The 12520-nt window shown below is 47.1% G+C and overlaps 1 protein-coding gene across 5 annotated transcripts in view; it reads right to left on the bottom strand.

The window, feature by feature from the left end:
• mpp7a (MAGUK p55 scaffold protein 7a) overlaps positions 1–12520 on the bottom strand; it is a 180955-nt gene that overhangs the window by 32779 nt on the left and 135656 nt on the right. Inside the window, exons 12-15 of one of the 5 annotated variants that reach the window (XM_061712949.1) lie at positions 10933–10980; positions 10200–10220; positions 10068–10082; positions 8976–9008 (exon numbers count right to left, since the gene is read on the bottom strand). The exons of 1 other annotated variant lie outside the window; for it this stretch is intronic. In XM_061712949.1, coding sequence (XP_061568933.1) covers positions 8976–9008; positions 10068–10082; positions 10200–10220; positions 10933–10980 — 117 coding nt within the window. The remainder of the gene's footprint in view (positions 1–8975; positions 9009–10067; positions 10083–10199; positions 10221–10932; positions 10981–12520) is intronic. 3 more of the 5 variants (XM_061712951.1, XM_061712950.1, XM_061712952.1) reach the window with 3 other exon arrangements.

The following is a 12520-nucleotide window of genomic DNA, read 5'->3' as shown; positions in this document are numbered from 1 at the left end:
GACTAATGGCAGAGAGAGTCTGCATTTTTCTCAGCTTGCTCTTTTCCAAACAGTCTCTTAATAAGGGATGGAACTGCAGACCAATGCTGAGTTACAAATGAAACACGCTGTAAGTCATGGGATAATTGTGTGTGTGTGTGTGTTTCTAATATACATGTGTGTGCATATGCAGGAGTAAACGCACGTGCCCCAGTGCTGAATATAATGTTACACTTAACAGTCGGAGCAGACTTTGTTCCACTGTGGGCAACTTGCGGCTTGCGCCGTCTGTGCCATTTCTCCTGTGGTCGATCTATTCATGCGGCAGCACCATCCCCCCGACCCGGGGATCATTACCCTTTGCCACACGGTGGAAAACATACACGGCTAATCTGAAATTGTCCTGTAAAAATACATCAAACTGTAACCAGTATCCACAAGCTTGACATCATTAACAATAAACATCAGCAGAACAGTGCTAGTGATATCCTAACGAAAGCATGCAGGCAGCTCCTGTAGGTCCGAACCCACGAGCCCACACCGGTCGCTCATTTAGCACGTTATAAAGAGCCTACGTGCTAATTCTATTTGACATGAAATGATGGACATCATTAATTCTGTTCATCAAGCTGCTGTTTCTTCCAGGCTGAAGCTTGACGCTGCTTCCTGCTGCAGGATGGACAGGTGCAACTCAAGAGTACATGCACGCAGGTGAGAGCAGCACCATTCCTCAAGCTTTATCCTCTGTGGACCAAAGGAAAGGAAAGAGAGCATGATTCAGGGCTGAATGCATGATGCAGTCCTGCTGAGATGGCAGAAGGATGCGTATCTGTCAAGAAAAGCTTCCGGTATGTTGAGACAACAAAATAATAATGACAGGATGAGTCCGGCAAAAAAGCTTAGTAGTAGCAGAGGAATGTGTCCCGCAAAGAGCCGCTCACCGTTTCCGCCGTTTGACGGCCCGAAACACATTTGTTGACATCGGCTCTGTTTTGAATTCCCTGCAGTGGGACTTCGGTTTTGACAGGATTCTGGTGTGATTTTCTGGTGTGCTCGGTGCACGGACTAAAGGTTTCCTCGCTTAAAGGTGCACACACACACACACACGCACACACACACACATGCACCAGACTGTGTGCAACGCCAGAGCTGCAGCTGAAAGATACATGCAACACACGTGCATTTTCTCTCACACTCACTCAGACAGACATTAAACTCAACGTGATACAGTAAAAAAGACCAAAAAAAGAAAAAAAAAAGAAAAGTGAAGGAAAAAAGATGAGTATATCTAACTCTGTGTAAACATAAGCTGACTATGCACACACACACGGAGCCATACACACATATGTGCACGCACACACACACAGAGACGCACACACACAGTTGTTTGGAAGTCGCCTATAGTCGTCCGAGCCCATTTTCCAGTCTGATAATGTCTTACAGCCACGTAGGAAATTTAGCAAGTGTGTAAAGAAAGCACCCAGAGGCCTTTGGAAACTGTGATTACCAACTGCCCACTGAAAGTTCTTCATTCTGGGAGAGACTACAACCCCATACCTGTAAAAGAAAAGGCCTAAAACTCTCTTCATGAGGACTAAAAACTCTAAGAAAGTCATTTCCCAGTGAGTGTCGGATGGATGAGAATCCTGAAAACAAGACAGGCATCATTTCTCTCAGACATCAAACATACTCGGTCTAAAATAATGACACGACTTACAAAAGTCGTACCATTTCTCTACTAATCAAACTTGATTTTTTTTTGCGAAGAGGACAGAAAGTGAAAGTGGGTTTAGCAGCGAAGAGGAAAGCAGCTCAGTGGAACCACCTGTTTTGAGGTCCCGCTGTGGCGAGGTCAGCCGTCTGGGGCCCGAGGCCTAACCCTGGAAGACTGTGCTGACAACTCTCATGCCATCCCGGCTGTTTTGGCAGGGGGCCCCCTCTCTCTTCCTAAGGCCTAACGCAGATGACATCCAGGGAATTAACCAGCCATGGCAGCCGGGGATTAAGCTCTCGGCTCAATGCTGCACGCTGCGGTTTGACGCTGTAACACTTAGTCCAGTTCACGGGCACCAAATATGGGAAGCATTAGCAGCTCTTCCCCCGGCCTTATTATGCATCCCCCCATTACTGGCTTGGTCGGCCGGGATGTGGGGAAGCGGATGGTAGGCAGCGAAAGAGGAGCAGCGTCAGCCGTGAGGAAGAGGTGTGCTGCCGACTGTGAAAGCCTGGAGCAGACAGAAACCCTGCTGCAGGAACGCTCAGACTCCCAGAACCCAAAACATCCCCACATTTCAGGAGGTATGGCACCGCTGATGACTGAGAACGATGCAAGTGAGCCATGTAACCGTTTAACGCCACATCAGCCTCCACAATTTAGCGAAAAATCACTAAAGTTGAAGCAGGTTTTATGGAGGGGAAAGGAATTAATTTTTCTTTTTACCAAATAATCCAATTGATTAATTAAGTGCGAGCTAATGTTTGCATACTTGTCCTGCCCTCAGATGATTGTTTGGTGTTTAGTACACTCTTGTTGCTGTGTTCCTTAAACCTGTAATGAGGCAGATGCTCATCTCAGTTAAAGCTTTGAAAAAAACCACCAACCACAGACATCCCTGCTCTGCTGAATTACCAATTTCAGACCAAAAAAACAAAACCCCAGTTTTCTGAAATACGGCGTTTGCAACGAGATTTCCAGTCGTCTTTTTAGTGCCAACGAACCGGGCCCGTCAGCTCCAAGAAAGTTTCATCGAGGGTCCTCACAGACCCAGACTAAAGGCTTTTCACCAATCTTGAAGACCTATAAGACACAACCCCCCCATCATCTTCATCCTCCTCTTCCTCCCCTGCAGCACCGATATGTTTCAAGGGTTTAAATACTGGATCCTCCGCAGATCCCGTCTCCAGCGCCTCCCTGAAAAGGTTGATCAGCTTCTCCAACGGTTTTTCTATGAAGCACCGAGATTTATCGCTAGTTCCTTCATTCAGTCTGACAGCACATTTCCATTGCCCCGTTGATATCATGTCTGCACGTTCTGTTATCTGCCGTTTCTCTCCAGAACGTCTAAACTAAGCATCCTCCTCTGTGTGACTGGGTTATGAGAAACAGGGTCCTCTCCAGCATATCTGCAAAACTGAGACTCGTCTCTCCTTATACACAAAATAGCTTTCCATGTGTGGAACGACTGATAAAAGCAGAAGGTTTTTTTTTTTATTTTTATACGTATTTATTGCCGGTTAGCTCCAGAACAGAGAGGTGCTTATCATAAGGTTGGCCCTCCACCCTGCAGAGCAGCGCGGATTCCGTTTCAGTCCAGCGCTGATGATACCGTGCAGTCTGGACCACAAAAACCCTGCAGACGACAATCGATGACAACCTCCTCAGAACAGATTTACCCGTCTCTCCCGTAAAGTATAAATATAAACATATCATCCATACGTTTCTACATCTATATGGGGGAGACTTGGTGACTACACAAGGCGGTGAAGTCCAACAATATTTCTTCGTCCTCCTCTTTTTCTTTGGCAACAGCACCGGTACGACTCTGTCAGAGCTCAGTGGTAGAGTCCGGGAGTTGAAGCAGTCTCTAAAAACTTCAAACAAGTCCCTTCCCAGCAGAGGCCTGAAGAAGTCAGTGGGAAGGCCATCAATTCAATTGATGGCCTTCCCTTGAGCTGCTGGGCTGCTGCGGTCGTCTCGTTGAAGGAGATGTTGGAGTGGAGGCAGGCTGGCTGTGGCTCTCGCTGAGGCTGCCTAACGCATCCTCCATGCTCCCCGGGATACAGCTGTCAGCCCTGGGGCAGCTGGGGGTTAAAGGTCTGCAGTCACCTGTCTCACCAGGGAGGACCTGTTGCTGCAGACGCCTCTGGAGGCTCCAGATCCATCACCTGGCTTTGCTGTCTCACTTTTAGTCTCTCCTTTATGGCGCTTTTCCACTAGTACCTACTCAGCCCGACTCGACTCGCCTCGGTTTGGCGCCTTCCCACTAGGGATCCAACGTGCCGAGTAGATACTTTTTTGGCACTTTCGCACTAGGACTTACTTGACCCGACTCGGCTCGGCTTTACACGGCTCCACACGTGTGTTTTCGCACAGCCAGGGGAGAAGTGGGCAGGTTGGGGTGAAGCTGCTGTGACGTACTCGATTGCGCAACCGCTGTGTTCATGTCGGCGCTGATGAGAAATCAGCTGGAGCCGGGAGCGGCTGAGAGTAAAACAGCCCGTCTACATCCATTTTTAATTCTCTCATCAGTCACCAGGTTTATGAACATCTGCACCTCAGAGTTGGATCACCAAACAGACTTTTGCGCTTTATAATAAAATCGCCGCGAGCCGCTCTCGCTCTGACTCCCGCTTCCTGATTCAAACGTTTGACGGCCCCGCCCCCGACCAATCAGAGGCGTGGAGGGTGGTGACGGCCCTGCCCCCCGACCAATCGGTGGCGAGGAGGGTGGTGACCTCAGAAATAGTCCCTGCTCAGCCCCGTATAGAACCTCACTGAAATGGTTACAGAAAAAAGTATCGACTTGGAGCGGCTTTACCCGTCTCAGCCCTAGTGCGAAAGCGCAAAACGGGTAGAACCGAGCTGAGGTGATACTAATGCAAAAGCGCCATTTCTGTAACTACTCTGCTGAGGTTCTAAGCGGGTTGTATCTGACGCCATCACACTACAGGCCACCGATTGGTCAGGCGGTTGGCCAATCAGATGTCTGAGTCAGGATGTGACTCACGGCTTCTTGTTCATTTTTTTTGAAGAACAATGGCAGCACAGAAATCTGTTCCGAGGTGGAGACCTTCTTAAACCTGGTGGCTGAGGAAAATATCCAGAGAGAGCTAGAGGAATGAAAAAATATACCATGAGCTTTCTCAATCCATGTCTGCAACGAGGGCAAGGCGAGTCGAGACGAGGCGTGTCGAGTCGCACTGAGTAGGTACTAGTGTAAAAGCGCCATTAGTTATTCAATCCTGTAGGGTTTAAAGGAGCTTGAGGCAGGATTTATGAAAAAAATGCGTATACGTTTTAAGTTTTCTAGTAATAATGTCAGATGAAGCGTTCCAAACCAAAAAGAGTGAGCCCTCTAGTGTATCTCTCCGTTGCCTTGAACAGGCTGTGTGCTGCAAAATGTGCTGCAATTCGGGCCCAAATTTCCCGCGCTGGCCTGCGGATGTGACGTCACATGACGCTGCATGTGCGTTCTCTCCGTTCTCCCGTGCCGGCTTCACTGTTGGCTGCAGTACCCCCAACGGCCGTCGTGGCGCTAATGAGTCTCATTTCTTATTCTTGCCTCAAGCTCCCTTATCATCACTCAAGCACTTCAAAAACCTCCCTCAGTACTGACTGATGAGTTTAATTAAACATGTATTTGTTTGTGTGTTTCTTAATGTGACTACTGGGCTAGTTGGGAAATCTTTCAGGTATTAGGATCCAGGATGCATTGTTCACCGGCTGCTGTCATCAGCTCACCAGCACTGCCGGCTGTTCACCGTCATCGAGTCCAGCCCCCCCCTCCCAAATCCAGTTGCCAACAAGACTAGAAAAAGTCCACCACTGCTCTCTGAAGCTCCTCCACCAGGCGTCTGAGTCGTGGCTGAGCTGAAGCAGCCAAGTCCCTAGCAACCTATGTGATACCTGAAGTAGCAGCCGCTAACACTCAGACCACCAGGCACACACCTTCTCCTGCTTCCCCACCAGAGAGGAGGGGAGAGGAGGATCCTGGAAGGGCAGTTAAGGTGGAACTATGTGATCAATGTTGTCTGTTGTTTGTTAACGCACGTACAAAACCACAAAGCCAAAGGTAACGAAGCTTGGGCAAGGAACGACAAAACAACCTCCAACATTTTGGGCTTTTGAAATGTGGAATCACATTGCCAGAGAAGGAACTTGTGGAGTTATCTCGCTCTCTTTCCTCCAGGGGCTCGAATATAAATATCAAAATTGAAATCAGTCAACATTAAAGTTCAGTTTTAGAGTCTCAGGATCTGCTGCATTCGATGACTTCCTGAGGTCTGGAAAACATGGACATCACCAATCGCATTCTTCCTTTGAGATGCTCTGCCAGGCCTTTCCTCCAGCTGTCCTCAGTTATTGACTGTTTATGGATCTGTCTTTAGTTTTGTCTTCTGCAAAGAGGAGTGCAGCTCGCCAGGCCGAAATCAGCCCGCCGATGGCGGGATGTTCCACCTCCGCACCTCCTGGCTTGATTTCCCAGGATGCTTTGGGTCACTATCCATCTGCTGGCGGCTCTGAAGCGCTACATCTGACTGCAGGGAGCTGACGATACAACGGGATGCGTCAGAGGTGACGCCGGCGACACAGTGACCCAGTGTCCACTCATGGGAACAGTAGATGACTCCACACTCTTCTTCTCCTCATCCTTCTGGCACGGGCTTGTTCTGTGTTTTATTTCTCCAAAGAGGACCGTTTAAGAGCTGCTCTGGCTTTTCAAGATGTTTTTGGTCTCATGTAATCTTCCTGTTCTTGAGACATTTTCTTTGTTGGATAGCGTCTGCCTGGTGGAGATAGCTCTCTACTCGGCCGGATATTGTGAAGCTGCTTTACATGCAGAGCGACCTGTTGTCATCTACTGCGTATGTAGCCGTGATCTTAGACATCCCGACGTTAACTGATCATAAAAGTAAAGGAGCAGCCCTCACCTGCCCATGAAACAGTTGCTCATATCCAGTTACATAGGGGCTCAGAGAAAGAAAGCCCCACATATTTAAGAGCTGTTATTCCTGAACCATCCCTCCAACTTGGATGTGAACACCCTTAATTTAGAGCTGCGTGTCTGCACCTTAAGCCTGTATTTATTATATAACTGTAACATGAATATGTTTTGGTAAACGGCTGACAAAAATGAAGTCATTGTCCAAATATTTCCTGACCTAACTGTATGTTTTCCACAAATGCTCCCCCCACACAACTGCAACAACAGGCATCTGCTGAAATGATTACGGTTCTGTGTTGCAGCGAGCTCCGTGGCTGATCTGTGGAGGGTTTTGATTGCGTTGAGCATCTGGATATACAGCGAGGTGCCACTTTGACCGTCCGACGGTGAGAGTTTCAGCTGGGCTTCTGCCAAGGGATTCACTTGTTTAATAAGTTTGCAGGGCCGTGTGTGCTGGACTTGTCGGGAGCGTAATCAGGGGAGGACTCCCGGGAGCAGTTTCCACAGTCCTCGCACTGAGCATTTGGAAAAACGGTACCCAACCCAAGTGTTACCGGCTTATACAGCGGAATAGTGCTCTAGACCTTTGGCTGCCAGAGGTCCATTTGTGTCAAGTGCTATTTCTTTTTCCCCTCTATCTTATCCCACAGCTCTTTGGGCTTAGGAATGTCTCGTCTCTAAAGGATGCCAAATGCAGGGAATTGTTGGCAAAAAGGGGGAGAAAAAAAAAAACAACAAAAAAAAAAAACCTCACAAGGACACACGATTGATCGGTTTCTGTTGGAGACCTTGAAGCTGTTAACGGAGTGCGAACCAAAGGCCGGCGCAGTTTTCCCTCCCCCCCCTAAGTGAGCTCTCATTCGGCCGTGCGGTGGCTGCAAAATAAGGTGGCATCTGAACGCAGGAATCCACTCACCCCCGAGTGGATTGCTTTTGGCTGCACGGGTTACAGACGTTGCATCATTGAGCGAGGCAAGAGAGGGAAAACAAACCGAGATCTAAGGAACAACAACTGCCGGCCCCTTCCCACCGCCTCCTAAATTTCTCCATACAGGCTCCGCTAGCATTGCAAAAGCATGTGTAGGTTCTAGGATTTCAAACTTTTTAAGAAAGGGCCAACTTTAAATCATACAACCACATCCAACAGGCTGAAAAGCCATGCAGCAAGTCCTCTCATAGAGGAGATGTTATTATAAGTCACTATTTTTTTTTTCTCTTTTCCTCCTCCTGAGGTTCTTTAATTTCAGCTAAAGCTCGTTCTGGACTGCTGGAGCTGAGAAATGCTGCTAGCCCGCTCCCGCTCCAGCGCTGGATGTTGTTTGGGTACCGAAGGAGGAAGAGGAGAGGCTGAGGTCACTGACCTCACAGTGGGGGGAAGGGTGACGGTGAGGGCAGGCAGGGACGGGGAATGAGGGGAGTGCAGAAATATGAAACAGTGTTTGGCATAACGGGGCCTTGGGAACTGACCCTGATTGAGTTTGGCAGACATGGTTCCAACTCTGTATTTATAAACTCGCGTGTGCTTTTGGTTGTCCCGTGAGTCCCCGATGGTCTGACGTGCAAGAAAAGGCCCCGGGGCCACTCACCTTTCGACCTCGACGACAGAACACAGAGCGGGGACCGAAATAAACACAAACGAGGAGAGAGATTTGCATACGAGCCACGGAGGACGGCCCGCGGGCCTCCGGAGGGATGGCAGCTTGTGATTTGGCCTGAGAAAAATGACAGTGGTAATAAGAACATGATGAGCGAGATCTTTTTTGTGCAAGACAGAGGACTGGAAGCAGCAGCTCTCTGGAAGAGCGGCAGGGCCAGACCCGGACCACGTGATTGTCATTAAGTCTGACCGGGACCACATCAGTGAGATCGGCCTTCCAAAGCATGGAAACGGGCCACTTCTTTTGACCAAAATCCATCCCTAGCCCTTCTCTAAGATGTCTTTAGACCCACAGCAGAGCCAGAGCAGCAGAACTGGCACACACGGCATTGCCATGACAGGATCCGCCGCTCACATTTGCACTGTCAGCGAAAATTTAAAAAAACCACGACTCTTATTTCAGCATTTGAGTCCAAACTGAATCAACTGTACCGGGAATTAAAAATAAAATTAAAAGAAATGTTTAAAAAGAGTCAAATAAACAGATAATGCGTCCCGGGGAACAACACGTGACATAAAAGGGAACAAATGTTGTATGGAGGGAGAGCTAAAGGGCTGGAAGAGAAATGATGGAAAAGAGGAGCATTTGGCAGAGTCGCCGCTACTGATGTAAGAAACAAAACGAGGAGAGAAGAGGGACACAGTAGGAGAAGAAAAATATGATCATCTCTCACCTAACTGGAATCCGCTATTATAGTCATCTTCCTCTGGTGACGAGAAGAGAAGGAAGAGGGAAGCCGGAAGAGAGCCACAACATCACATCAGAAACAACAGTCAGTCAATACAGGTGTGAATGTTTCAGCATCATCAGTTCATTCAGGTAGATGGTCGACTTGGAACAGGGTTATTCTCCACATGACAGATTAGCAGATGGAAAAGTGACGGCCAACAGGTAAATGACGATGAGGACTGATCAGAGGTGTCAAAAGTATTCACATTCATTACTCAGGTAGAAGTATAGATACTAGGGTTTAAAAATATAAATATAATAAAAGTATCAACTTAAGTTTTTTACTCAGGTAAAAGTATAAAAGTACTGGTTTCAAAACTACTTAAAGTGTAAAAGTAAAAGTAATGTAAGGGGGAAAAAAGCCATTAAGGACAAAGCCATTGAAAATGAATGCATCTTAGTATAATGCAAATATATTAAAGAACCATACATGTGTACTATTGAGCATTAACATGTGTTTCAGAGAGCAGGAGATATGATGACTAGTTGCGTATAAGTATTGTAATGCTGCAAAAAGTCAAACTTCAGAGGCATGTTATCATTTATCCTAACCTTTATTGGAATGTACATCCAAGTTTAGTTGCAGGAATCTGAGGGAACGGATGTAAGAACAAAACTGGACAAGAACATCTGAAACAACCACAACCAAATTTACTCTATCTGGATGGAGCAATTTAACTGGATAGTTTTTATTTAAAGGGCGAAATGAAATAGAGTAACGAGGCTGTTTTTAAAATGTAAGGAGTAAAAAGTACAGATAATTGCGTGAAAATGTAAGGAGTAAAAGTAAAAAGTCGTCTGAAAAATAATTACTCCAGTGAAGTATAGATAACCAAAATTTCTACTTAAGTAAGAAGTATTTGTACTTTGTTACTTGACACCTTTGGGACTGTTCCTCGAGTTAAAGCAGGATGGGTGGAGGGCGGGGGGTAAACAGATACTTATGGAGGGGGGGGCCACTCACAGACGTCTGCACATACTGTAGCTACTAAACACGTCAGTACAGGGATGGATGGAGATGTGAGACAGCTAGTACCTTCGATCTCCTCAGCTGTGAGTGCCAGAGAAGCAGGGATGCACATTAGTCGGGTTTATAGCACCACTTTGCTGTAAAAAGTAAGTGTGGGGGGGGCGGGGGGGCGAGGTAAGAGAATAACAAGGAACCTACCGAACTCTACCGCCACATCGTCTTCGAAAAGCAAAAAATAGACAAATGGCAGAATACAAGACAGGACAGTTACAATCTGTTAGGCCAAACATTATAAATTAAACTAGTGTTGGGAGGAGGGTTGTGTGGGGGGGGGGGGGGTCTGACCTACACAACCCTCCCAGGTCATTTCTGCTCACTACTCAAGCTTATCTTATAATGTTTGCGTAGAATCTCTCTACAGTTATTGCTAATGTGGCTAGAAAAAAAAAATAAAGACAAAAATCCTAACTCGAGGTCCATTTATTTGAGAAGTTCAGCCTCAGAAGAAGATGCTCAGAAGAAGATGTAAGAGTATTAGGGCCAGGCAGGAGAAAAATAAAAATAATATTTTAGAGGAGGAAGATTTTTTTTTCATCATGCACTTTGAGAAAAAAGTCGAAATGTCGAGAAAAAAGTCGAAATGTTGAGATTAATGTTGAAGTACAATTTCGAGAAAAAAGTCTAAATGTATTTCAACTTTATTCTCGAAATTTCGACTTTATTTGCAAAATTTCTACTTTATTCTTGAAATTGTGCACAATAAGTGCACAATAAAAAAAATCTTCCCCTCTCAAATATTTTTTCTCCTGCATGGCCCTAATACTCCATACTGACCAATGTTTGTCATAAAAAATGAACCATGAATCAAGATTTTTATTTTATTTTTTATGAGACTACAGTTTCTGTTTTGCTAGAAGACACACAGCGTTACCTAGCGAGATGCAGTCTGCGGTACGAGTCTGTGTTGCATCCACGACGTCTTCACAGGGGAACAAAAACATTTCAACCTATGAGCCTCCAAACACAGTGACTGTCTGATTTCAGGTCACTTTTTAATTCACATTCCCTCGCAAAACACCGTCAAAACAGCAAGATTAGGATGTTGTGTGTGGGTGTGTTTTGGTTTAATACGGGGGAACATTTGGAGCCGTTTAGAGACGCTTCCTCTCTTTCACGTGTTCCCGTTTTGCCCAAACAAGGTTAAACCAAAACATAAAGAATCGCCGTCCGCCGCAGTGCGAGCCTCACTTTTCTAGCACCGGTTTCCCAGAGTGCACTGCAGCTCTAGCTGAAATGAACGACACGCCGAAAAAGCAGTCGGGGGCTGATCGCCAGAGAGCGTCAATAGTTTTGAAGCCAAAATGTGTCTGCCTCCATCTGACACGTTGTTTCCCATGTCGCTGGAGCTGCCTTCCTCTGGTTGTAATGTGACGTTTTAAGTTGAACCAGCACCTAAACCACAATTCAAAAAGGATGAAAGGTAATTGTAGTGGGGCTGAGGGGAGGGAGGTGAGGGGGGGACAAACGGAAACTTGAAAGAGCGAACAATAAGGACAATGTGAGAGTGATAAAGACATCTAAAATCCTTTCCAGCGCTGGCTTGTTGCACTCTGGAAGGCTTTCATCTGGTGCCTATCTGCCGCAGGAATGGTTCGCATTGTCTAATGGCCTTGCAGCCTCGTGCAGCAGCATTCCTGCGCTAATGAAACACCGTGCGATAACGCCGCAGAGCTGAAATCAGAGCACGCTAAACCTCGCCTGCTGCCTCTACTGAGGGGATTCTGTCTGACGGATTAGCAGCGGGGACGCGGGGTTTGCAGTCGTGCGCTGATGTGAGCTCCTTGCGGACGGCGGGCCTGCAGTGATGATGGCAGCCGCAGCCTATCATTTAGCGAGCGCTGGGAGCCTTGGCCGGCGGGATTGCGGCGGCCGCTGACTTTCGCAGACATTCTCGGTGTGCAGCCAAGCAAGCTAGCACCGGTCTGTTAACCAGCCCCACCGGCTGCTGCTCGGCCCCCCGGTCCCCCCCGGGACGCCATGCATGCTCAGAGGATATATCACATGTCCTCTCTATACCGCATATTCACCACCGCGGATGACAGAAAGGGTAGGACGAGGGTATTTCTGGAATATAAGGGGAAAAGAAAGCAAGTGGATTTGCTGTTTGATCGAGGATAAATCAGACTTGATGACATATTAGTCTAAAGGAGCAGAAAACCGGACAGTTTATGCAAAACTACAGTCGAATAGATGATGTTTTTCCAATCAAAAATGTTTGCATTTGAAACTTCTGGATAGCAATTTCACAAATGATTACATTTTAATAAAATATGGACCACAAAATGCAGAGAGTGCACATGGCAGCATGTCGCTGGTGCACGACCAGGGGCATCTCAGCAGCAAAGGAATGCCTCGTCAGCAACGGCGAAGTGGCTCTGAGTGCTGATCCTGCAGCCCGCCGGCATGCATACGACCTTCTCCTAGAACAATCTGCATGCTTTCACTTATTGCTTTTTTTG

The sequence above is a fragment of the Cololabis saira genome, chromosome 22 (assembly GCF_033807715.1).
Source record: "Cololabis saira isolate AMF1-May2022 chromosome 22, fColSai1.1, whole genome shotgun sequence".
Classification (NCBI taxonomy): Eukaryota; Metazoa; Chordata; class Actinopteri; order Beloniformes; family Belonidae; genus Cololabis; species Cololabis saira.
The sequence above is the reverse complement of the archived record's forward strand: the minus strand, read 5'-3'. Positions and strand labels throughout refer to the sequence as shown.